We start from the raw sequence: 27063 nt of genomic DNA on the forward strand, positions 1-27063 counted from the left end.
ATCCTGTGTGCTATGGCAGCATTCTTGCTGCTCAGTGATCAGAATGTCAGCCGAGGGAATAAAACCCAATCCATGTAAAAATGTATTTGCTTTGTGAAAATCTTGTAGTATTGCACAAGCTATTTTCTGATGGTAAAATGCGAATCGAAAATCTATATCCAAGTGAACAAAAAGATTAATTAAATTAGTTGTCTGGAGAAAATACGGAGGACACAGAGTTATTGATTTGATTTTAGTAAATTAGTTTTAATATGCAAGATTACATTTTTAATACTTGAAATTATCAGTGTTTCACAGTGCAGTTAATTATTTCTCAAATTGTACTTTGTTCAAGACCGCTAATTTGGTATCCGCCACTGCCTAACTGCTGACATGCTTCTGCCGTTCAAAGTGCCCCCAACTTGCAGGGAGCTCATGACTGCACGGGCTATCCAGCCCCGCCAAGCACCTTTGGGTGCTGCTCATTTTGATTTACGTTTATTTGGCTTGGTGTTTGGAGGGTTTGGGCAAATGCCCTGGGCAGCTCTGCTGCTGCCTGTCCTGGGGTGGGGGGGTTTGACAGGGAGCCATGGCGTGAGCCCCGAGCATCTCTTAAGGGAGAGCAGCAAACTTTCTGCCGTCCTACCCAGGAGCAGGGTGATATTTGGGCAGCCATCTGTTGCGCCCAGCTGCCCCGGCCCGGGGAGGCTTGACCGCTGGCTCCCAGAGTGGCTGGGGGGAGAAAGTCAAGAATGTGCTCCCCTGCCCACCTGCGAGGGTGGTGGGGCTGGCGAGGTGGCCGGCCAGGTGGGCAGTGGTGGCAACGCGGTGCCTTTGTACACCACAGGGCGGGGGCAGAAATCTGTCCGGCAGCCTCGTTTGCTCATTCTTAACATGGTGTGAGCGGCTAAACTGGCAGAGAGGGAACAAATGAGAGTTTTGGTATCTTGGCGAAATGCTATGCGACCTACAAAACAAGCCTTCCCTGCGTGCCAAGCTCTTCCCCAGAGCCAGGGAGAGGCGTTCAGCCCGGACCAGCCAGCACCTGCGCTGCATTGCTGCGGGGTGTAAAGCAAGGAGGACCTTGGCCATAGGGGACGTGCTCACCCTGCAGCAGTCCCCAGGGCCTCAGCCGCCTGCAGCCCCCCTGCATGCAGAACTCGGTTGGGCTGGAGGTACAGGGTCAAACTTATTTCCCTAGCGCAAGCGGGCATGTGAAACCAAAGGTGTCGATTTAAACAACGCTGACCTAAAAAGAGCAAGTTTTAATAAATGCAGTATGTTTTACTAAGTGCTTAGTTGTCCTTGGTATTGCTGGAGCCCGATGCGCTGGCTTTGGCCACGACACTTGTGTATGACCGTGGGCCTTCAAGTGGCTGCCAGCATCTCCGAGCGAACCCTGCCTGGGGAAGGAGAGGCACCGTCTAAAACGAATTCAGCTCTGCCCATAGCATCAGGAGGTGATTTACTCCCATCTTTAGTATTTGGAAGCCAAACTTAATGAAGATAGATACGATATGTTGACTCCTCTCCTTAACTAATTTATCAGCTTTTAAACCTGAATATACCTGTTAAGGTATATATTTGTATTGCTGTTGGAAAGTTGGCAGTATAGTTAATTTTTCTGTTTCATACTTGACATTAAACTGCTGTATGCCTTAAAATACCTGGAGAACACAAACCAGTCTTTTAGAAATATGCTTAATAACACTGTTTATTGTGATAAAAAGAGTAATAAAAGGGAAGAGGAAGACACTGCCCTTCTGGGTACTAATAGCCATGTTAATAGGGATGCGGATGAGTGTGCGTTAGCCCATAATAAACGATGGTGTATGTTGGCTGGGGTAGTGGCATGGTTAGGTTTGTTGCATGCTACAGATGCAAATACGCAGGCAAGGAAGCAACGAGAAGGTAGGATGCTGCGCAGTCCTGCTGTCTGGTGGGGGTCCCTGGAGCACCCCTTGCCCATTGCAGACAGGGTCCTACGGCTGGTCCTGCCCTGGTACTGCAGTGCTGGGCTCTTTTTTTCCAGTGGTTTGGTTTCAGCACAGCAAGGACTACCTGCTGGGGAGCAATGAAGGGTGATTTCTTTAAGGTTACAAACATGGCTGTTTGTAGTGTTGGGTATTTTGCTACTTATTGATTTATTATTTATTATTCCTTGTCTATTAAATGAGAAGTGTAAATGTTTAGCAAGGATAGGGTGGGGAATCACTTGAAACAATGTTGCAACCTCTTGAACAACAATATTTTTGTTTTCGAAGCCTTCAGTTGTCAAAACAGGGCAGTGTAGAAAAATCTGTCCACCTCAGGTGACCATCCTGCCTTGCCACGGTGACACACAAACTTGCAGTTGTAAAATGGGGTGAAAATGATCCTTTGGCCAGTTCTAGCCTCTTCCTGGCAGGACCCATGGTATTGAGTGACCGTTGTTCTGGAAAAGGAGTCTGTGTAGCCAGGAACTGACTTTAATTTTTAAAATCAGCAGCATGAAACCTGATTGCCAAATGAAAAAGCTAAATAGATCCCCACATCAGATGCTCCCTGCTAAAAATAAAGAGATTGCAGATATGTGTACAAACATACATGTACACGTACAGGTATTTGTTATGTCTGAAATATTACACTGAAGGTACACATCTGCATATGAATCTGTGCTATCTTCTAGAGCAAACCCCAAACATGTCTATCAGTACGTCCTGTTTCTAAGTGCCTGGTTGGAGAGAGCACTGAGCTGACATATATTAGAAAAACAATACCCTGAATGAAGCAAGAAACATCAATGTTTGGGATAAATTTAGCTGTGATGGCAATTCTGTTCTCTTAATACACTGTGCAAACGACTGGAGAAAGCTTTGACGTCTAAAAACGGTTCACCCCTTCTGTGCGTGCATATTCACCATAGCTCTTGAGCATCTTTGTCCTTTTCTCACCTTTCGTCAGACGCACGGACAAGCGCAGTGAGCATTGCTCAGGGGTGGTAACATACCTGAGGAGGGGGTAGATGAAGGGATGCTATGGAGGGTACGTCTTTCTCCTCAGGTTTGCGTGTTGAAATGTAGATCACCAAGACCTCGTCTCCAAAAGTCCAGTTCTTGTCACTTGTGGTTCTCCCTCCTCATAGTGCAGCCATAGCGCCATGGATAAGCATAGCTGGGTGGTCAGAAAGAGTATTTAGCAGCCAGTGTTCCCAGTTCTTGCCAAATACACAAATGTTAGATTTAATTAAATGAGAAATAACTTTTAGTAAGAACTAGCTAGGCCTCCAGAAACAGAAGGACTTCGGGATTAAGTTCATGATAAAGTGTGGACGATGGAGATATTACTGTATTTGCGTTCTTTTTTTTTTTTTTTTTTTTTTTTTTGGTTTAGAAATGATTTTCTTCTTAGATTGAGTTACTCTCTCAGCATTGTATTTTCTGTTGTCCCCTGCTCACTGGGATCCCCCGGGCAGGACCTGCTCCTGCGAAGGAGCTGTGCGTCCCCAGGTAGCAGAAATCAGCAATGCGTCCTGCAGGGCAGTGGCAGTCAGGGCACCTCACCCGCAGTCCAGAGACCCTCTGCACCACAAGCAGGAGGTCAGCACCCACCACCTGGCAAACCGGTGAAGGTCTGGAACGGTTATGTGCTGCTTCCTCCTCAGCGGGCTGTTAGGAAAAGCTGAAATCAACTTAATGAGGGTGGGCAACCAAGAACCACTTCTGGGAGGCAGTGGGAGGATCCAGGCTGGTAAACGACTTCAACAGGATAAACACATCACTTTCTATCAGTCTCTTCTCATCTGGGAACAGGCCTGTCTTTTCTCCCCTCAATTAAGCTCAATTAAGTGTAGAGAGACAAAATCCATGTTTTTTCTGTTAACAGTTACAGAATAAAAATTAGATGAATAGGTAAGCTCTCGTTTTGCCTGTCGGCCCTGTGGGATGTTTTCAGAAAACTTTCGTAATGTATGTGTAAGCTGCTTTCCAACTTGCTGGTAAATTATTTCACTTTTCTAGCTCTCAGATTTTATCAAATATGAATTTTTGTTCTCATTTCAATCCATAAAAGTGCAAAAGACTGCTTTGAAACCATACCCTTTCTGGCAGATTTGAAATAAATTATATCTAATCCCTATTAGGTTAAAAATAAAATAATCTGACTTACATGTGTGAATTGGACTCCAAGGTTTAAGAAAATGCAGAGTGGCAGGAGGCTGTGGCATAAATTGTTGGAGACTTAATGCCATGCTATTTACTTAAAGTTAAATGTTTTGTGAGCATGTGGATCCTATAGCTTGATGAAAGCTGTACATTATACTCTGTGAATGAAGAGTTAGTGTTAATAGCTGGGGTAAAACAAGATGTTTCTAGCTCCGCATTTTTCAACAGTCAAGTGAAAATTCTCCTAATGTTTTATTACTGCAAGAGTTGTACGATTTTTTTTCTTTCTTGTTAAATTTCTGTGCCATTTCCGCCCTCTCCCCAAGTAGCAATGTTGAATCTTGTTTTATAAGAGAAGGATCATTACGTATAATCAAGCAATTTAAACAAATGATCTCTTGGTTCGAGGACACATATACTATAATATAAACTTGCTGAAATGAAAAGCTGTTGTTCAAAACACATCATGCCGTATTTTTGAGTTATTAAAAGCTCTCTCATTTTGGTTTTGAAAATGGCCCTGGCTGCCAGAAGTTTGGGGTTTTCCACTGATCACTAACCTGTCACCTGGTCCTTTGATGACAACATAACAGTGACAGAGATTAAGTAGTATTAATCTGTCTTGTTTCCAGTTGAAGTTTAAATGATGTTAACTAGCTGTCTTTGAATAATGTGGTACTACAACCCCAAACCCAGTTATGTCACCACACTTGGGGAAAAAATCTGCAGCTAATGATACTTCAGAAGGTGTTATTGCCTGCAAAGCCAGTTATGGGTGGTTATTTTCAAGCGGTGCAGACACAGAAGGCACATGGAAGATGATCCTTCGCTGCTCTGAAGCAAAGTTTTGGTTTTTTTTTTTAAAGGTACCTCTTAAGCTATAGATTTGGAAACATGGTAGGTCGGTTTCTTTGCATGTACCTGGTGTTTGAAGGGAAAAACCCAAAGTGTTTGGCAAAAGTGTTTTCCATGGATAGTCTGTAGCCAACTTCAGCCATTTGTTCCTGCGCTAGTCTGTGGGGCTGGCTGTGGTTGGACATCCAAGGTGTGGGGAAGGAAGGGTGAAGCTGGAAAGGAGGAGCTGGGAGCGAGCTGATCTACCTCTTGCCAACCCTGGAGTTGCTTTCCAAATTCTCCTCTCCCCTCTTGGTCCTTTCCGAGTGCCAGTTACATTTCTGTGGGTACCCAGTGTTTGGTCTGTACATCATTTACCCTGGTGCCTCTTTTATGATCTTGTTATTTCCATGTAAATAAGGGATGAGTCTGGTTAGAAGAGAAGGCTTCACTCTAAATTCCGCTGACTCCAATAGCCCAGAAACAAGACTTTTTAAAGCAATCTCCGGGTTCAGCTGAGTGGGTAGAAGTGTCGTATTTTAGGAGACTGATTTGTGGTTTTGAAAAACAATATTTTTTTTCTTTTATTCAAAAGTGTGTTAACTTATTTAAAATGCAAGTGCGTTCAATGTTTTTTGAATGAATGAATGTCTGTAGATCATTATTTTAAGCAGGAGGTTTGTTTGTTTTTTTGTGTCGTCCCCCACCCCGGGTTTAAGGAATTAAAGTGTCAGCTCTTTCAGGTGTTCTGCACTCTGGAAGGATGAACAAAAATGTCCGGGCTCGAGTACGATATCTGCTGCAGTTCCTGCTTCAACAGGAGCCACTTACATGTCTTATTGTTGAAAGTTAGTTAGTAACGATCTTTGCCAAAAAATAAAACCTGACTTTTAAGTAGGACTTAAGATATACTGTATAACGTTAAGTACCTTAAGGTCTTAAGCTTTCCAGTCTTTCATATGTTGGAGCTGTTGGTGAGCAGACATGGAAGCTGTGTTATTGGTGTGAGCAGTCAGAAATACCGACATGTCCTACTTTGGTGTCAGGCTGTCTAATGTTTTGCTCATATTAGAAGTAAAATATTCCCAGTTTATCTGAAAAGATCATAGAATTGTTTAGGTTGGAAAAGACCTTTAATATCATCAAGTCCAACCATCAACACAACACCACCATGCCCACTAAACCATGTCCTGAAGATGTGGAAGAACACATCCCATTCCCCTGAATTTGAATCAAAGAGATGATTTTAGTTGCCTGCAAGGTGGGGAACTTGAGACTGTGAGGGATGCTCAGGGTTGTTCACCCAGAGCCGGTGCAGTGAGTAAAGCTGTGGCAAAGAGCTCAGCCACAAGGTACCAGCACTAATGGGTGCATGAGGAAGCCTCTGGCGTGGCTGGTAGTGGCTGATGCTGAAGGGCTGACATGGGAAGAGCTGGGAGGTCAGGGGGGAGTTCAGGTCTCCCTGAGCGTACTAGAATTACAATGATTATTGCACGTATTTAGAAGAAACTTTTGTGTCTGCCACTTCCCAGACAGAGACTATCACAAAACCTTGTCTTAAAAAAAATTATTTCACATTTTTAGACAAATTGCTTGCATGATGGTGGAGAAAGGATGTCTGCACCTTTATCGATTACAGGGTTGGCTTTCTGATCAATAGAAAGTTCTACGTACACTTGAGTGACATTCACCTTAACAGCCCATCCTTGAAACCAGCCAGCACTAATACAAACTGATGGTTTCCCAGAACACTGTCCGTAACTCATACAGAAGGGCTGTCGGCAGTCGATCCCCTCTCTACCGTACTGCTATTTAGACAGTTCATTTGTCAGTGTGACTCGGAGTCGTTTCTGTGCTGATGTGTGCATGGCCAAAGCACGCCTACATCGTGAAGCATGAGTAAGCGTGGACCAAGCATGAACACAGCTTTTATTTACTGCGGGATTTCCATAAGATTATGTAACTCTATCAGGAAATCAAGAGAACGGCGAAATCTCATCAACAGGGAAAAATACAGGTGTGGATAGGAAATATATTCAGATATCATAAAAATTTGTAGAGGAACTCTGCTTCTCCGACCCATTGGCTATGGATAAAATTTGCCTGGGAAAAAACATTAGTTCAGCTAAGTAACCCTGTTTGCCTCAACTGTAAATTAATTATCTGATCATTTTTTATAGTGGCTAGGTTGGAAGAAAGTCCTTTGTTTTGAAAGGTAGGCACTTTTGTGCATCTGTCTCTGCCTTTGAGGAAGAGATTTGCAGATTATAAGAAGTCATAACAGAAACCGTTCAATCTTGGGAGACTTGTTTTACACACAGCAAAACTACCAGCACAGTTACAGTTTGTCTGTGTATGAATAAACTTGCATCTGCATGTGGTTCTGGTGTGGGAAGTTTATTCTGAATGTAATTTTATAATACTTATTATGGTACCTTTTATTTAGGGAAGCGGGGCTGTTTTCATTCTTCTTTCAAGTCCCGTTCATTTAGTCCACTGAAATTTAAATACAAAACTTCATGCAAGTTGTATTTCTTTAAGTAAACTTCTGTCAAAGTACTGGCTTGAGCCATGTGTGGAAATCCCCACACCCTGTTTCCCAGGCTTAGTGGTACTTGTAGGAGACAGGACTTACGGTTTTGGCAGTCTTCCTCCTGACAGAAGACCAGAAATCAAAACAAGCAAATAAATATGACAAGGAAACGTTGCAGAACACAAAGCCCTGACAGGAGCACTTGTCAAAGAGGAGCAGACGCGATATAATTTGCCTCCAAGTAAAGACGGTTTGAGCTAATGTTATTCCCCGTGGTCTCTGCCCGTAGAAATAGGGGTTTTTAACAGCTCTGGAGGCAGAAGGGGCTGGCGGCCTTATGAAGGAAGATGAGGGTGCTCGCTTGTGCCCTCTTTGTTCCTACAGATGCTTTCGGAGTCGCTGTCCTGAGCGTTGCATTTACTCTTAAATTGGGCCTTTCCTTTCCACGTCACAGCTGCACGTCTGGTTGGTTTATTCCCTCCTGCCTCCCAAATACTTGTAAAAATTAGTGCTAACGAGACTATCCTGATGTACTCGCCTGACGCTACACCCGCATTTCTGCACAGTGGCTGAAGAAGTGCATGTCCCCCGTAGCTGCCGGGGACGTGTACCTTTACACAAGCACGCAGACACCGGGCATTTGTGGAAGGGACACGACCGTGCAGTAAAACCAGCTAAAAGCCTCCATGGTTGTCTGGAAGACTCTGTGGGCTCCTGGAGGAGAGGTTTGCTCAGGCTTCGATTTAGTTTTGCTTTGGCTGTAGCATGCCTGAATATTCACTCTTGGTGGAGCGCAAGATAAGTACGTGTCCCTTCAGCATTTTACGAAACAAAGTAATGCAGATATCTATAAGTGAGACATGACATGAAGCGTACAGATAGTAAGTTTGGAATAGTTCTGGGAGTTAAGAATTTACATGTCTTTATTAATTATTAGATGTTATTAGTGAGTGACTAAGGAACTGGGAAGCTCTAAGCGTTCTTTTGAAGTAGTGTACCCAAATTAGGCTAAATAAATAAATAAATCTAAAAATGTCAGGGAATGTCTGCTCTAATGAATTTTCTAAATACACAAATCACACTTATTAAATCAGTGGATCTTTTAACTGTAAAAATATTATTACTGTTACGCTAGGGAAATCCATTCAGAATTATAAAATATTTGGAAACTCTTTCTATGTTTCATTTCAGTGGAAAGGTTGTAAGTTTAATAGGAATAAAAAAAAAAAAGTAGGCTTTTGGATAAAGTTATAAAAGCCAACTTTCCCCCTTTCTTTGTATGTGTGCCAATTTTCAATAAGAACTGTGTTCCCCTTTTAGTCTTGTTTAAAATGAACTACATGTATAACAAGATGTTGAAATTTATTTATGGTATGTTAGCACTAAGGACAGGTTGTTAAGGGGTCATAAAAAATATTAGTTTCCACTTTATGGTGGCCAAGTTGGCTTTTCTGCAAATTAAATTTGATGCTACGAAAGGATATATGTGATACATACAACCTTCTCTTCCTCGTTGTGATTTTTTTCACTTTAATGCAGTCAACAAAGCCTGTCTTTCTAGTAGGGAGAATCTCAGCTGGAGAATTTCCCTTGACCTGTGGAATAAAATTCAGCAGTAGGAAAGTGTGGGGCATCTATGCCCAGGTAGTGTGGAGCATCTGCTCACGTTGGCATTACGTGTGACCAAAGAAACTCTTCTTGTGGTGAAGGAGGCAGGATGAGGTACTGGATTCTCCGTGTATTAGCTTTACACCTGCTTTTATTTACCCTTTTATCTGTATTTCACTTTTATGGTGTTTATTTTATTCCATTTGTGTGTTCCTTCATCAAAATATTTAGTCTTGTGTACAAATAAGACAGACTTTCCTGTTAGTATTTAAGAGGCAGTACAGAAGTATATATTTTTTTATTATTAAAATACAATTTATGAACCAGAAATGATCATAGATGCAAATTTATACTTTGCACATTTTTTTTCTTAATAAGAATATGTATATTTTCATCTGGGGAGAAAGCAGCATTAAAATGAGCGAGCCTGGGGAGTATTACCACACACACACACGCATACGCCTGCATGCACAAAAGAGCCACAGTGAGCTATTTGCTCGAAAAACAAATTCCTACGAACGGCCCTTAAAAACCCGTGCTCACTCAGGAAGGCTGAAGCCCTCCTTGTTCGGCCATCAAGGGCCTGATCCCCTGCGATGGCCCAGCAACAGCAGCAAAGTGGGTGCACTGACAGCCCCGCGTACTTAAGCTTTTGGAAATTTGGGTCTTTCTGATTGGGTCTGGCATCCCAAGAGGAGGGGAAAGGGGGAAATAACTTCACTCACCAGGTGGGTTTTTCCAAGCCCTCATAGCTCTAATTAAAATGGCTGGTCAGGAAAAGCCTCCTCTCTTTTCCTTTTCCTGTGCTACCTACACTGCAAACATAGCTCACTGGTGAAAAAAATTTCCAAGTTTGAAGGATTAGCAGTAAAAATCAGTGTATTTTTTTAGGCTGAGGTGTAGAAATCTGGGCAGAGATTTTTTTTTTTTTTTTCCCCAGCTGTGATTAATAGCCCTGGGTGCTGAATGGGGTATTTGTGGAGGAAAGCGTGATGCTAAACAAAGTGTTTGGTACAGCAGCTCTGCTCCTGCTGAAGCTTGCTGCAGCAGGGACGAGGGCTTTAGGCATTACGTAGTAAAACCTGCTTTGAAGAATTACAAAGTAAGAGAGTTAAACATGTGTAAGAGTAGAGTTGTGTGCTTTAGCATTTCATCAGCGAGCCCCAAAGTGATTGCTGCTGTTTAAGTAATTTTCTATTCTTTTTATCACATTTGCAAGTGTGAGTTTTTCATGGACATTAAACTCTCTACCTTGAACCTAAGTCTGAAAATTGGGGTCCCTCTGCCATCTGGGACAGCTCAGGACGGAGGCTGACAGTAATACCATGCCTGATCCACATGAAATGGGAGATGTTGCATCTGCTTCTGTTGGGTGTGGATGAAATCCATAGTGGGAAAATTGCTGTGAAGTGGGACTTGATTTACGGTGATGATGAGACGAGCTGGAGACTATTGCATCCTGATGGCAGCTCCTTGCCAAAGGAAAGGAAAAGGCTACTTGCCGTCCGTGGCAGGAAGGTCTGGAGGGATGTGGCTCTTGTTCTGACCATAGGAGGTGAGACAGTGAACGGGGGGCGGGGTGGGGGTGGTATGTGGGGGGGGTTTATTACAGAACTGCACTTGGTCAGATGGTTTTGACTAAGCAGAACACAGAAGGGTGATGCCCATTAGTAGCAATAGGGAGCAGACTGCAGTCCGAGGTATGGTGTACTCAGTCTGCTGGTGCACGTAAATCTCTTTTTGTGCTTTACCAGAGCAAAAGGTAGTGTAAGGAGTTATGGCCCTGCTGCCCATCTGCAGATCCTAGTTATATACTTCTGTTCTTCCCTGGTTTAGTTCCTGTTTCCATATAAAAGTTTATGTAAATTAATTTTGGAACATTCCCCTTTCTTTGTGTCATTAGTCCATGTTAGATGTTAACCTTTGGGCATCCTCGTTAGCTGCCCCAAGACAGAGCCAGCACGTGTAAATTATTTTATTAGGTGTCCTGCATATAGAGAAACTTTATACCCCTAATGTAAAAATAGTGCTCTTTCCCATCTCTCCCCCTGCCTCCCCCCTTCTTTTCCCTCTGGAGAGGCAAAGCATGCAATAAATCTGACTTGGTGAGACTCTGCATCCTCTGTGCAAAACCCAGTGTTTGAACTTCATGGTGCTTTGGCTTCATTCTGAAACTTCATTTCATTGTAGCCATTTCTTTGTGTTCAGGAAACAATAGAGGCCTTTCTGGCATCCCTTTGGCCTGTACCATCCTTTCAGCTGAACTCTGCCATGTGCACCTTGTCTCTCCCAGCTGCAACTCTCAGGTCTGCTGTCTTGCAACACAGAACCCCGTGTCCCACCTGTCTGCAAATACTGTCTTAGGTGATACCTGAGATTTGTGTACCTTCACTCTCCAGGTATCTGTGCTCAGAAGTGCACACGGTGGTAGCAGAGCCTTCACTAGTACAACTTCTACACCCAAAGGTTGGAGGAAGGTGTAAGAAATTGCAAGTATTTGAGTAGCAGCTTGGTCTTTGTACTTGCTGACCCAGCTCTGGTCTGTCACTTTTCGTGAGTCTCTCGCATCATCGTCTTTTATTTGAGTAACTTCAGCCTGCTTTTGGCATTTTAGCAGAGCAAGGGATCCCTTCACAATTTGCAAATTCAACTTGTGTAATTAAAGTCCTGGCCATGAATTGTGTGTTAATTCCCACTTCCTCTACTTTCCTTGTTTTGGTTTTGTTAGGGTTTCAACACGTACGTGTTTCTGTCATCCAGCAGTGTTCCAGATGGAGCAAGAACATTTAAACTCTTGGTTGCTGAAGTAAAATACATGATCTTATGAGCAACGTGGGGAATGCCAGATTCACCTGTTTTGTTTCACTTGAGCTCTAAAGCGCCTCTTTACTTGTAGTAGATCTATTTTTGAAAGAAAGTGCAGACACTATGGTGACAGTTGCCTTAGAAATGCGTGTAATAATGCAGGGAGGCGCATACCCGCAGCCAGCCGGTGCTTGCCACCCCCTATCCCTGGCCACAAGGAGCTGGCCACCCTGCACCCCATGTCCTCGTGCATCTCCGCTTCCCTCCCCACCTCTTTGCTCTCTGCCCTGTGCCTGTGCTCTCGCCCCACTGGAGCTGAGGTGGTGTGGACTGGGGCTTAGCCCGACCAGGGCAGGTGAGGGTAGGGACGCTGGGTGCTCCCATCCGTTTCCAGTGGAGCTTGTTGCAGACGATGGGTCTGAGGGTGCAGCACGTCGGTGGGAGCTCCGTGCCGGGCACAAATGGGCCATCGGTGGGACGGGTCCCTTGGGCTGGATGAGGTGTGTACCCCACCAGTCTCATGGCCAGGCCAACTCCAGGCAGAAAAAGCAGAAAGATCCCCAAACTCCAGTCCCCTTGCTGTGTTTCTGAGGTGGAAGCAACAATTAGAAACAACCAATATTGAAAGAGATTTTTGTCCAAAAAGGCAAGAGGAGGGTCAGGAGGCACCGGAGATGGGTCCTCTACGCTGGGGACGCAGGAAGGTGGCACAGCCTGCCGCAGGGCAGAGGGGGGACTGACAGCACACCCCGCAAAGCGGACTGCGTCTCCCCGCGGCAGAGCAGCAGGCATGGTGCTTCCTGATGAAACCTGGGGAACGTAAAACTGGATGTTCCCAGTGCCAGCCGTTGCTGGGGTGGTTTTGCACCAGCGTGCCAGGAAAACGTGGTTCTCGTGCAGGGCCGAGGTGCTGCTTCTGTGGGTCTCGTACGTAGTAGCACAGAGTAGGGGGCTCCTCGGCCAGGTGCCTCTTCCAGGGGAACCTTTAAATTCCTGAACATTTCACAGATTAAATACCATGTATTGCAATTAAAAGGAAAAAAAACCCCACCCTGCCCCCTGGGGATTAACCTTCAATGAGAAGCTGTAAGAACCGTCAGTAAGAGTATTGATCCCAAATCTGCAATGTGAAGTATGGAAATGGGGTGTCTGCAGGCCCAGTTTTAAGAACTATAAGCTTAATGTATTGCATGTATAAGATGTGATCTTGAGAGCAACGTGAAATATTGGCTGCATTTTATTACACCGTACACTCGTATTTATTTACATAATAGATTTTGATGGGAAATATCTGTCTCCAGTGAAGTCTGTGAATTAGAAACACAAAACCTAAATATGAGCACTGGGAATAAATATGCTCTGGCTTGTGAGTCAGGTGTGTGGGCCGTGGGAAGGGCTGTGATTAGCCATTATGTATGTCCTATGGTCTTTCTCATCTTGCAGAGATGAGGTTTTTATTTACAACGATCCCTTTCTCTAGTTGCAGTTACATTAAGTTTTGCTGTAGCGTTTGAAGAGGCAGGCCAGTTAGCTGCGCACAGATTTACTGTGCGAGTTTAAGCTAATGGATACTTATCAGGCAGGCTGTATTTGGTGATCGTCCATCATTTGCTCATTAAACAGTGTATCTAAGTGATTCTCATTTCCTCCCTGCCATGTCTGGAAGGGAGGAAACTAGACACATTACGATGGAATATTAATGTCCTGGAGGATTTAGCCACCCATAATTAGATCTCCTTTGCATAAACCTGCTAGTGGTACCTTATTTTGTTGTTTGTCTTGTTCTGCTTAATCACCTTCACATCTTTTTCTGTTCCTAACTATCTTTTTTTTTCGGTTTTCCTTTGTAATTCTGTCCCATTTGTCTCATCCTGCTTCCTTTCTTTTTTTCTTTTCTTTCCCCTGACCTAGAGAGCACAGCAGTCTGGGTTTCCCCACTCCTCCCTCCTTCACACAAAAAGGCTGACTTTGCCAGCAAAACCCACAGTCTCTGCCAAGCCCCGTTACTGACTTTGGAGAAAAGCAGCTAGAGAACTTGTGCAAATTTAGGCTCTGAACTAGCTAAATAAGCCATGTCAGTAAACCCTCTTGTCTTGTTCCCTGGCCTGCTGGCCCATGAAAGGACTAATATATAACGGTCCTATTTAAGGTGGAAAAAACCCTCCTGGCTGAGGGCCACCGATGGCTGAGTCGGCCGTGCACTGGGGAGAGACCAGGAAGGCGGCTCTGGAGCTGCGAACGATTGTGCCGGGGACGATGGGTGGTTCCTGTGGGGATTCCAGGGTTAGGGCATGGGCAAGGAATACGCCATCACCTCTCTGGGGATGCCCTGGTGTCCCAGTGCTCCTTTCCACCAACCACTGGGGAAAAAAATGGCGAAGTGTTACTAAAGCTAAATGAAAATGATCACGCAAACAAGCAATATACCTAGTAAACATGGGGAGACCTGGCAGGCATCCTCCTGCAAAGTTGATTTTCCAAAGGAAGTAAATCGGCTCAAATGGCTGGTATAAAGCACACCTGGCTGCTTCTGCCAGGTGCCTTTTTGCTCCCCTGAATGTTGGTACGGAGGCACCAGGGGGATTTCCTTTTCCTTTTAGCTGCAAGGTATGGTAAATGCATCAGGATACGCTCGCAGGCACCTATTCTCAGTACACTGGCAAAGCCCCACAAAACTTCCTATTTTTCCTGCTGAATGTGAAGGTTTCCCTCTGCACACGGGTGGGAGAAAGCCCCAGCCTGCTGACAAAGAAGGGCAGCCTGGTTCCTCGTGGGCAGCGTGCCCTGGCTCAGGGCCGGCTCTGCACCCTGCTGCACTCCCGGGCAGCGGACTGCAGCTCTGCCGCAGCGGTGCTTCATTTAAAAAACAAATGGGACCGTTTTTCATACTGCTACTTTCCTTCGCTGCTCTTCTGCAGATTTTTATGTTTTGCAGACTTTTTGTCTCACCGATATTGGGAGGTGGAGAATCTAACAGGGAACATCTAAGCAGGAGAGAGGGAGAGCCTTACACCCAGCCGGGAGGTGTAAGCCCTGAACAGAAGGGGCTAGCTGGCTTCTGCTCAAAGTAGCCATTTCCAAACTTCCTTTCTTTTTTTTGCTGTATGCCACTGCTAGTTGTGGTAGCAGTTCCCGGTGCCGTGCAGGACTGAACTTCTTTGTCCAGTAGGCTGAGTGAGAGCGGAGGTACTCTCCTCCTCTTTCAGTTTGAGGAGCAAGCCTGTCCACACCTCGCCAAAGGACAGACTCCAGAAGTGTGTGGAAAATACCAGGATATTTAAAGTGTAAAGATTGTTAACATCCTTTGTGCTCCTGCCATGCCAAGCAGCTGGAAACTGGCTAGTTTACAATCCTCAGTCCACAAAGTTTTCAGCATCCTCAGCTCCCTTTGACTTCGGAAATGGAAGCTGCTCTGCATTTTGCAGGATTAAGAGCGCTGTATCAAATGCCAGGCCGTGAGTGCTGTGGGATGAGTCGCGGCAGATTAATGGTGGTCAGATGGGGCTATTCTGTGTCCTATGCTGATTCGGGAGCATGTAATTTCATGTGATGGGAGGGACGGAGCAAAGGATGGGTAGAACAGCCCAGAGACGCGTGCATCTGAAAGGCAGCAGAGAAGCCTGAAAATTACGGAAGATCACAGAGCTCTTGCTTGCAAGTACCTACAGCTAGGTCAGGGAAAATATGTGATTATTGTGCGACTGGCTTACAATGTGGATTGGTGCTAGAGTATTTCTCTAGAGGGAAAGCTGTGAATCTTGACACGTACGTTAGAGCTAATACACAGGCATTGGTGAGATTTCCCTAGGTTTATCTGAGAGCGTTCTGTCACAAACAAAATCTGACAAAATCCTCCAAACTAAAAAGTGACACCAGCATTTTCTGCACTCAAGCTATTCTGTACATGGTGTTTTCAAAGGTTGCTTGCTGGTGAGGGAGTGGCCCTGGTCCCAAATGCAGCTGGTGGTAACAGCCCTGATTCAGGGAGGTTCCCCCATCAGCTGGGGGACTTGCTTGTAACCCCCGATATTTCTCAGCAGTTTCTCAAACTGTCACAGTTCTTGACATTTTAGTTAGCATACTATGGAGTTTTTATGTTATGGGAAGTGTTAAACTGGTCCTTGTGGTCCTTGAAGCCTGTGTAATAGGATAAGGGAGCATACACATGCCATCTGAATTACTGAGGGGCTGTTGCTCACTTGTAAAGCTTGATTGCATCTAGAAATCAACATTTGGTTCAGAAGCGTCTTACTTTGATAAGGTTAACTTCTTTCCTGGGAGTGATAAAGTGTTAAATAAGCACTGTGACTATGAATGGAGTTCAGGTAATGGTAGCCCCATAAATAGATGTTCTCACTCTTAGGGGAATGGATGCTGAATCCTTTCAGAAGTTTCTCTGAGCACAAAGAACCAAAATCTTTGAGCCTGCAGCACTTGTGATCTAGCAATTAAATAAGCATCCTTGGAGAAATCTGAGATGAGCGGGCAAAATGCAAATATTTGGTGTGTGTGGGAACGCTGTATTGTGATGTTGCCATTGCCCACAGTTCCTACCCACGTCGTCCCTGTCCTTGTTCTGGCTGTTACAGGCTGGCTGTCTGGGTCCCACAATCAGTTCAAGCAGAACAGAGGTCTTCTCCAGGCATGACAGCAGTGAGTCCTCCTGTGCTGGGGCAGAACAGGGAGTGGAAGCAGACATGTGTCCTCCTGCTGCCAGCGATGTCCTCCCTGTACCAGGCCATGGGTGGGCAGTGCACAAAGTTTCCTATCTTTTGAGTTGACTGCCAATAACACTTTCTATGCTGCCAGACCAAGGCTATATGCAAGTCAAACGCAGCCTTTCTGAAGGGTTTCAGCTTCATAGATGCCCCCAGATTTCACCAAAGGCACAGCTGTTACAGCAGGCACACTCTTGGGTGAGTTTCCTATAGCTATCTCGTAATCATCACCCTGAAGGATGCAGCTAAAAGAGCGTCTCTGGTTTTTATTTCCAGTATTTTCTCTCTGTGTGCCGGCAAATACTACAGACCATTTACAAAAGAGAAGAAAAAAAATGTTAGTGCTTTAAAAATAGAAATATAGTTCTGTGAATGTTGATATCAAGGTTTAGTATTTGACATTGAAACGGTTTCTTGCCCATCTTTTTTTCTAATCAACTGCATAGTGGATTTGGCACTGGGGGACATGCGTATCCTCTCCATTGGTGCAGTGTGTTGCACCTCGGGTGCCATTCTGTCGATGACACATGGAGCACAGTGGGACCAAACTTCTGTCCTTTTGCTGTATTGTCTCTGTATTCCTGAAGGAGTTAAAATATGCTTTTCCAAAGCATTTAAAAATGGTCATTCAGATGGAGAGAGCAGACAGGGACAAGAGTAAGAGTGTAATTACATAGCAGCTTCTGTGGTTGCAACCATGAGTTAATGTGCAGGCACACAACATAATTTGGGGAGAAAATGAGGTGAGTTTGTGAAGGAAAATGGGAAGTATCCAACAAAAAAGTGTGAACTTGTGAACGTTCTGCCCAAAGCTTAACATCAGTGATTTTGGGTGTCTTCATTTTCAATGCCCAGTATGAAACGCTTCCAAAATTTCATGAAATGCTGACCCTTCATCATTATGTCACCAGGACTCCCGTAAAGTAGTTAGAGCTGACACAAGATCTCTAGTTGCTTTATAAAATCTTGGCTCTCTGTCTTGAACTGTGCTGCTGTTTCCTGTGGTATTCCCAAGCTGCAGAGTGTTTCAGGTACGTGGGTGGCTCCTGCGCATGCTGAATGTCAGCAGCGTGGACTTGTGTGTCCACACGTTCAGTGTGATAAACTAGCACAGATGGAAGTGTCTAGTCCTTGATTTCAGTAGTTATGATTGTGGCTGGTGTGTCTCAGAGAACATATTTTCCTGCTAATGAAACAAGAATTATTTTACTGGGTGATGTATTTTGGAAGTGATCGTGTTGAATGCTTCATACCTCTTCACTGGCTTTTTTGCCCGTTACCACTACTTAAATAATAGCATCCACAAAGTGCATGTTAATGCACATGGGTCACCTGAGTCAACCTAGATCTCAAGGAAGGATGAGAAAAATACTAAGAAACTGAAAAATCAACTTAAGCGAATTACTCCCTGGCTAATATTACGGACTAAGCTTTTTTGACTCGGTTCTCAATAGCGAGAGCTGGAAATCCCTTCCCAGCCGTAGGAGCCAAATCTGTTCTGGACCCACTCTGCCCTCCCGGGGAGAGCTGGCCAAGCCCTAGGGCAGCCTCCAGGGGGTCTGTCCCCAGATGGGGTTCCTCTCCCCTCCATGCACAGCATCGTGTCCCCATGTCTCCAACCAGCCCAGGAAAGCTCCTCCTGCTTCCCTGTGAGTCCAGCAACAGCCTTGTGCAACTGAGGGGAAATTTTAGCTGCAACTGCTTGAGTGTCGAAGTTGAGTTTGGGAAGAAGAAACCAATTATCTTTCCCTCTGACTTCTGTGGCTTCTGCTCATTGCTGAGGCAAAGCCAGCGGTGATACCTCTTCGAATGCTGGATCTTTAAAGAACCATTTTTATCCAGAAGATTTAGGTGGCCACGGAGGAACCTCTCAGCTCTTGGTTTTATGCCCATTATGGAGAGGGAGCAGAAGCACGGTGGAGTTAAGTGTCTCCCTACAGTTACGCCTGGTGCCTGTGACAAAGCCTGATCACCTATTTTTTTGCTTCAATCTCACAGATACCCTTCCCCTCCAAACCTCTGGGTCTTCTTAATTGCACTGATGTGCAGACCCGATCTTTTTTTAAACGTGGTGTGCTTTTGCTCTTATTTCTCTGTGCCTGCTGCCTAGCTTTGTGGGTGGATGGGTGGGCAGGTGAGGATCAAGTGCTCATGTCAGGGCTCCCACCTGTCTGTCACTGACCATGCCATTCCATAAAACCACCTAACGCCAGTCCTGAGTAGTGCCAGCCCGGCCGTGCCTAGTGGCCATGTCCTGCCTGGACATGTTCGGGTACCCCCAGCCAGCACTGCGGCAAGCAGCGTGGGCTCCCAGCTCGCTTCTGGCAGTGCCCCTGCCCCGTGCTCGCTGTCCAAGGGGACAATTTGACATGCGACCCAAGAGAAACATCAGTCCAGTACAGCGATACTCCTTGGAGTAGGCTCGGCTGTTACTTTTCCTTATGGTTGATCCTATGAAAGATGATGTTTGCTTAAAAAAAATAAAAAAAGAAAAGAGGGAATAGTGGTGTGAGCAGCAACTAACTACAGGGAGATGTGTCTGTCTAAGCTCAAGAGGCTCCATCCCACCGGCCTCCTCCTTCCATGGAGGTGCAGCATTGTCAGCTATGTGGCGGGTCTGTGCAAATAGAGGGGGAGAACCTGAAACCATGACTGCGATAATACAAAGTGAATTTCAGTGCCATCGTCTTCACATATATGTTCTCTGTCCCCTTTTCAGTCATTAGGGAGCAAAGCAAATTAATGCCAACAGAGGCTGACTCAAACCTTTGCCCTCATTTAAGGGATTCCAAAAAACATGGTTTTGTTACGTGCTGGAGCCAGCTGCCCTACAGCAGCTCAAGGACTAGAGCAGTCTCCAGTGTTTAACCAACATGAAAGGCAGTGGGTTGCTAAAATTGCCAATGACCAGTGCTGATCCCATATATTTCTACTTGACTAGGACTGAATTTATTGCCTTTATATATTTTTAGCAGACTGATTTTTTTTTTTTCACCTCTCCTTCCAAGATAAAATGTAAAGAAATAAAAAAACCTCAGCATAAAAGGCGTAATAGAAAAAACTGTCCAAGCAAGACAACCAGAAAGCAGTCAAGGATAAAATAAAATTAAAACGTTCCACTTGTCTGTTTTGAGTAAGGTACGTGAATTGCTAACTTAGCTTATTTAGTTTTGGAGCAGAAGCCTCCCAAATGTATGTAGATTTTGGTGTTAAAATCATATTTAGGATAACTATGTCTGGAGTTATTCTATTAAGAGATGGGTCAAAATGGGAACAAGATGGTGGTTTACAGAACACAAAATGGTAGGCGAGCCCCTAGGAGAGAGCATGTCCGAGCCAAGACTGCTCTGCCACACTCAGGAAATAGTACCGATAATGGCTTGAATAAGCTCGTAGCTTTGTATCTTGTTTTTTTTCTATCATTCTGGAATTTAATATTATGTGACATGGCCTTTATGCTAACATAGACTTTTTGGAAAAAGTATAACTGTTTCTCAAATATGATTTTTCAAAAGAAGTGGCCAAATTCCATTCTCCTCCATTAGCAAACTTGCAGACTAACAGGACCAGAGCAGTGCCCTTCTGTGGAGTACACATTTGTTTATGGTCTGAACATAAAATCAAAATTTGTCAAGGCACTGGCTATGTAAATCATCTTCTCTGTTTCTAATGTCACGTGATGTCACCACTGACATCAACATGATAGATAAGCTTACAGGATGCCAGAATTCCTTACTGAATTGGAAAAAAAAAGGGGGGGGGGGGGGTGTAAAATCAAGAATCTTGTGATGAAAATGTAAATACTCAATGTAAGTAATCACTGGAACAGGTTCCCAGGCCTGGGGCATGCAGGTCCAAGCTGGTGAATAGGGACTGTGCTCGTGGCTTTGCAATATTGGATTGTATTTGGCTTTGGATTTTAGTTGCAGAATTATTTAAATTATGTTGGATTCAAATACAAATTCTACATAAAAGGGTTAGAGATTGGTCAGTGCACGGAGTAAATACTTTTAATCAGGAAATAAAGACCTGTTTAAATTTGTTTGGTATCACCGTGACAGAGCAGGCAGGTGAAGATGGTCAACTTTTACAACTAAAAAGAAGAATTTCTGCAGTTACCACTTTCAAATGCCCAGTCTGACATTAGTAAAACTGCCACTGATTTCAGTAACAGCAGGATTGGTCTCTTTTTTAGCCTGCTTGTTGTCAGTTGATCTCTTAGTTATTTTTAAGAATGTAAGAATCAAATGACATTTTACAATTCTTAACAGGCAGAAGGTTATAGATACATAACTTGCAAGTGCTGAGCACCTGGCTCTGACAGCTTTCACATCAGCAAGCCTTAAATGCAGTTATTTATGACTACCATATTACAGAACATCGTTGCACATTATAATAGTATATTTTAATTCTGAACTCTGAAAAAACTTAAGATATCACTTGGTTCTGAATGTGGCTAGTATGTTAAGATGACATAAGTTAGGCAATTTTCCCTTCATAGGACAGTTCTTTACTATGATCTGTTACAGCATACCTTTCAAAAATGACCTCTGTGTTTACAATGACAATTTTGTACATGCAAGTAGTTATGCATGTACAAAATTTCAAATATGAATACTTAAATACCACAGCTAGTGGTATTTAAACCTCTATTAAATTTCACATGAACTTACTGTTACCTGTTCAGGAAGGAACTGCAAACAGAAATCCCATATTTAGGTTAAAACGTAGGGAAAAATCTCTTTACTAAATTTCCACCTTTTGAATTATTTTATAGAAAGCAGTAAGTTCTTTTTCACCAGTGCAGAAGTCTGTTTTAATACTTAATGTCATAGTGGACCTAGTTTTCTCATGGCTTTGCTTTCCAGTTGGTTTGTTTTAGCAATCACAACTTATTTTTGTTCTTTTTCAGTTGAAGAGGGTGAATCTTCAGATTTTGCTTTGACCTGGGACTCATCAGTGACTCAATCAGGTAAATATTTTAGGTTCTTCTGATTGCAAAAACTGCCAGAAAGCTGCCAGGCTTTTTACAGGAACTGTATTTTGTATGTCACATTCCTGTCTCAAATCCAAGACTACCCACTGCAACACAATTTTTATATCAGTTCCATATGGTCAATAAAATCTATTACATACAGAGACTAATATACTCTTATCCTCCAGAGAGCCATTCTTTCTTCTTGTGGGCATACTGAAACGGGTTGTGATTTCTCCAGTATAACCACTTTGAAGTTTTCTGCAATGGGCACTGTTGCACATTCATTCCAATCTAATTACATAAAAGCTGCTTTAGTAGGAATTTTAAACCTCGGTCCCAACTGGAATGTGTGTATTTCTCCTCTCGGAGGAAATTGGAAAGTACTGTCAGGGCTGGAGAATAAAAGTGGTACATGGCCATGGTAGAAAGATTTAACATTTGAACCAGCTTTTGGTCTGCTTGATAGTAGTAACACTTAAACATGTGTCTGGGGCTTGTTCATCTCTGTTACATTGATAATTTGAATAAAAAGAGGCTCAAGAAACTGAACAGGATAAAGCAAGTTTGTCTGTAGTTGTGTAATATATATTGATAACACAAACGTGAGGATAAATGTCAGATTAGTTTGAGTTTAAAATGACTAGCCACATCCAGTCACTGTTTGTGCCCTCTATAAAGATATTTTTCTGTCTATTATGTCTTTAACCTTTATGAAATTCTCAGAATATTTTTGATTTTGAAGCCAATAATTCTATTTCTGCCCTCTCTTCATACTGGACTGCGTGAGGGTATTCTCTTAGAAGCTCAGCAGCAACATGAAAAGAGCTCAGAAACTGAGCAGTAATATGAAAATTAACAATGGTGCTGCATTCCTGGTTAGCATGGGTTTTATAAGAGTCGTGGGGAGACTGACTCACAGGAGACTTTTCTTACTGAAGTCAGCATCTAGCTGGCCTTGAAGGCATAAACTGCCTTTGTGTGGCACTTTGTGGCATTTCACTTTGTACCAACTGCACTCTCTGTTGCGCTGGGTGCATCTTCTCTGGGCGCTATAACTGTTTTGAACAGTTTGTGTTTTCACTAGTCTTTGATAGCAAATATTGCTGCTGCTGCTGCAAACCCCCAGCTGCGATGTCGAAGGCCCCTTTGTGCCTGGAGCTAACGGCGCATGAAAAGAGCGCTCGCCAGCTCTCTTGCTTGACCTTCGTCTCAAACAGCACTGGAGTGGAGTTACCGGTGTTATCTATCACAAGTCTTGAATTTTATTAAATTTAACAGAGGCTGAGGTTCAAAACAGCAACAACAAAAATCATGTCTGTGCAGAACGGGAGTTAATTGGGGATTCCTAATGGTATTGGTGGCTACGCTGTAAGTAAAAAAAGGCTGTGAAAGGCTTTTCCTGAATTAGTTGAGTCTCCTCAATTTTTCTTCATTTACTCCCATAATTACAGCTCTCATTCAAGACGTCGGATGTGGGATAAAATGTATTGTATGTGTGATTTATGGCAGCTGAAGGAAAATGTGTCCTAATTGGGGGATTTTCATCTTAATACATTTAGTAGCTACAGATGTCAATCTTGCATGTGTATAAAGATGCAATACAGTATCCTATCAAGACAGGGTGCGCTGCACGGGACAGAGGTTGGAGGCTGGAATATGACTGAGGAACTACATAGGAAATGCTTAAAAAGCTCTAGTATGTGGTGGTGCGGCTGTGTGGAGTCACTGGCTCTTGTGTGGTGTGCCTCCAAAGCTATATTCGGTAACTGAAACCAGTCCCTCAGTCCCAGTGTGCGAGACTTTCATTATGTTCTTTTATGATCTTCCTGTTTGCATTAGCTCCAGTAGTGTGATGTTGAAGTTCAATAAAGGGTGAAAAAACACTCTTCAACTTCTTGTTTCATGCCCCTTCCTGCCCTGGCCCAAAAAGACAAAATTACCTCACTTTCTGTGACAACCACCCCCCCAAACAGAAAAAAAAATCAAAAGGCCAAACCCAGGACTTGTTAACTCTGAAATATTTGCCAGATGTTTCAAATTAACATATTTCTTTCCCTTCTTCTCCTGTATGTGTTTGTGCATCTCTGTGTGTGTGCAAACACATAAAAAGCGACTTCTGAAAAATTATGTTGGCACTCTGTGCAGCTGCTGTGGGCCAGGGGAGTGGCAGTCCCAGGGTGGTGTGGTACATAGGGACAGCAAGAGCAGGTAGAATGTGATTTTTTTTTTTTTTAACTTTTTTTTTTTTAATACTAGCAAAATATTTATAAAGGTGCAGTTGTGGGGAGAGAAGGTGCTTTTGCTGCTACTTCTTATTTTGTTCATCAAACCATGATGCTATGGATAGCTATAGATGCTATAGTAGAAGCTATAGTAGAAATTTTTTTTGTGAGTTTAAGTTGAATCTGCAGTTATGGGGCTTGTCCAGGTAGCCTTGTGACAGCCATCTGTCCCCACGTCAGGTGTAAACATTTGTAGGTGTAGGGCAAAACGTGTCAAAACATTGGGGTCCAAGCGCTGTGTCTCATGGTGGACGTCTCTGCTACTGAAGTGTACTGAAGGCGCACGGTTTGTGCACCCCTGACCAGACCATGGCACTGGGCGAGGGGCTGCTTGCGGGAGCTGCTTAGCACGGCTCATGGAAATTTGGCAGTGGACACGTTGGCAACAGAAATCCTGCGCTCGGACGGGCCTGTTCAGTGATGGCTTAGCACAGGGCACCATCCTTTTTCCTACGGTAGTGTATGTGCGCAAGATGCTGTCTGTACTGGCTTAACTGCTCGTTCCTGGTAAAACCTGCGAAGGTGAAATGCTTTGCAGGAATCTAACCCTTGGCATAGTTGCACTGAGGAATTTGTCCAAGTACTTTAAACACAACTAGAAGTAGTTTTATGATTTTTTTTTTTTTTTTTTTTACAACCACAACTTAAAGGCTGTACATATTAACCCAGAGATTCAGGAAAATGTATAAGGAGGCAGAGGCTGCCCTCACGCCAGGGTAAACAATCAGGGTGTCCACCAGCCCTGTTTAACAATGGGCATATAGCGAACTTCCTTCCTCTTCAGCTCTCGTAAACATTTTTTTTCCTTAATGTAAAAGGAGGAAAAAAAGCTTTTCCTTTCCTCTCTTAATCTGAGGACTTAGCTTGCTGTTAAATAGCAGGTCAGTAGTGTTTTGCTGTGGAAGAGGCAGAGACGCTTTCTGTCCCAGAGGAAGAGCGCAGCTGAGTACTCCTTCCTCCTGCTTTTCCCTCTTAACAGCACGTGCAGCCCTTGAAGCCCATCCATCTCGCTCTGAAAATGTCAGAGAGGGTGGGCTGGGCAGGGCTGCCAGGGGGCCAGGCAAGTGCCCGCCTCTGCTTTGCAAAAGGGTTTTCTGCTGCTTCGAAGCCAAAAGGAAAATAAGATTCAATATTTGCAAAGCAAGAGTCCAGCCAGACAATGCTGCATTGCTGTTGTAATACATCACGAGAGTATTATCTTGAGGAGCAACAAGGGACATTTTAAAGAAGTAAAAAGTCTTACCAAATATATAGAGAATTTAAGGCATTTTAAAGACCTATGAAAGCATTTTACATGGGGGTTGCTGGGGAGTTTCTCATTAGCGTGACTGTGAGGCCCCAGGGAATCTTGGCTGAATTGTCTGGGGCAAACAGAGCAGATTCTGTCTTCTCCTTAGGAGCCTGCAGACCTAAAAGCCTGATTTTTTTTTATTTATTTATTTTTTATTTATTTATTTATTTTATTTTATTTTTTTGTGGTGTCTGCTTTTGAGGTAACTGAAGGTATCTTATTGTTGTATGCAGCTACGAGTTACAATACTGATCAAGAAAGAGTTTGGGAAGTAGGGGACTGTGGACCCATAGCCTGAGTGCTTGGGACAAATGGCGCTGGGTACGTCTCTGTGCGCATGTATTTGCAGAACGTGGGGTGATCTTTGCAGTGTTTGCGACTGGAAGGGCCTCTCCAATGCCGGTGCCAAACCATCCATTAGCACACGTGAGTACCATTCAGTTATAACATTCCAGAAACCACAAAAATAAATTACGTGTTGGTATTCCCCCCTTTCCCCATTAGCCCCAGGTTTCCTGTCCCTGCCACCAAGCTCGATGCAGCAGCTGGGCATCCGTGCGAGGGATGTGTTAACAAAGTGTAGCATAGGAAAAAGAATGCCACAACATTTTGGGACAGACATTTGATATTTTGCCATTAAGAGTTCTCGCACGTACTTATTTAATGCAGTACACTACTTTAGATTTTTAATTGCCTTCTGCAATTTCTTTTACAGTTTCCCTCCTTTAAGGAGGAAAAAAAAAAAAAAGAAAAGGGGAAGCAGCAGCGTTTGAGAAATGAACCACAAAATAAAAGAAAACCACCCTGTGGTCACTCCTTTTCCCGTCTCTTCCGCTTTGCATGGTGTCTCCCAGCTATGTAAATCACAATTTTCACTTGGTATCTTCAGAGGAGCAACATCTTGATGCGGTTTGGAGAATTATTTTTGCTCAGGGCTACCGGAGCCCGTGCTGGGATGTTTTTAATGCCGTCTCTGCTGCTTGGGGCTTTGCCTGCCCATTCCCTCCTGGCTGTTCCCTGTGCCCTCCTCCACCATCGGTCTGATGATCCCGGTGCTGCTGCTGTCTGCTCCCCAAGCGTTGAGGGTTTCTCTTCTCCCCTAACTGTTTCGTAGGGTTGGCTTTAATTTTGGCTGCCAAAGGAGCAAAATGGATGAGAAAGCCAGGGTCTCATGAAGCGAACAGAGACTTGCCCCTGCAAGTATTCATACGTTAACTTTTCCCCCTTTTCTGTTTATTCAGATAAGCTACAGAAAATGTGTTCTCCTTCCTCACCTTTCCCTTTTTGGAGGCCCGTTTTGGCCACACAAAGTTTGTTGTCCCCTCAGCCGTCCTCCAGCACCCTGGGCTTGCGCACCCCGGCACAGTCCACTGCCTGGTGCCCACCAAGGCCACCGTCCTTGCAGGACCCCGTGCCCTGTGGTCTCTCAGTACCCAGGGCTGTCCCTGCTCTCTGCCCCTGTCCCCTCGGCAGGTCCCCCAGAGCCCCTGCGCTGCTGGTCCCGCTCCGGCTGCACGACCTGCTGGGCGCGAGCTGTGTCAGGAGTAAGTCAGGAAGGGCCAGATGTGAGCGACTGTTCTTCCATAGACGCTAAGTTCTTCTTCTCTATTTCTACATTATTGCGTTTTGTCTGATTTACCTTCTAAATGGCAAAATGCCGAACACCCACCCCTTCCGCTGAACACCCTCAACGTGAAATTCTGGGATCTCTGCTAAAGAGCATTGGAAAGGTTGGTCGCAATTCAGTGGGCATTAGAAACCTGTTATCTTGCAAGTACTCTGAAATTACCCATCCTGAGTGCCGTCACAAGCTCAGGCATCTTCTAAAAGCTGATTTCATTAGTAAATCAATATGAGAAGATTCTGATTACAGTGTGTAAGGATTTCCAAAGA

The 27063-nt window shown here is 44.1% G+C and overlaps 1 protein-coding gene across 2 annotated transcripts in view; it reads left to right on the plus strand.

The window, feature by feature from the left end:
- ZNF423 (zinc finger protein 423) overlaps window positions 1-27063 on the plus strand; it is a 237221-nt gene that overhangs the window by 22138 nt on the left and 188020 nt on the right. For both annotated transcript variants that reach the window (XR_007506815.1, XM_049806953.1), the window contains exon 2: window positions 21532-21591. Coding sequence is in view for 1 of the 2 variants with exons in the window: in XM_049806953.1 (XP_049662910.1) it covers window positions 21532-21591 (60 nt within the window). In the remaining variant the exon portion in view is untranslated. The remainder of the gene's footprint in view (window positions 1-21531; window positions 21592-27063) is intronic.

The sequence above is a fragment of the Accipiter gentilis genome, chromosome 7 (genome assembly GCF_929443795.1).
Source record: "Accipiter gentilis chromosome 7, bAccGen1.1, whole genome shotgun sequence".
Lineage (NCBI taxonomy): Eukaryota > Metazoa > Chordata > Aves > Accipitriformes > Accipitridae > Astur > Astur gentilis.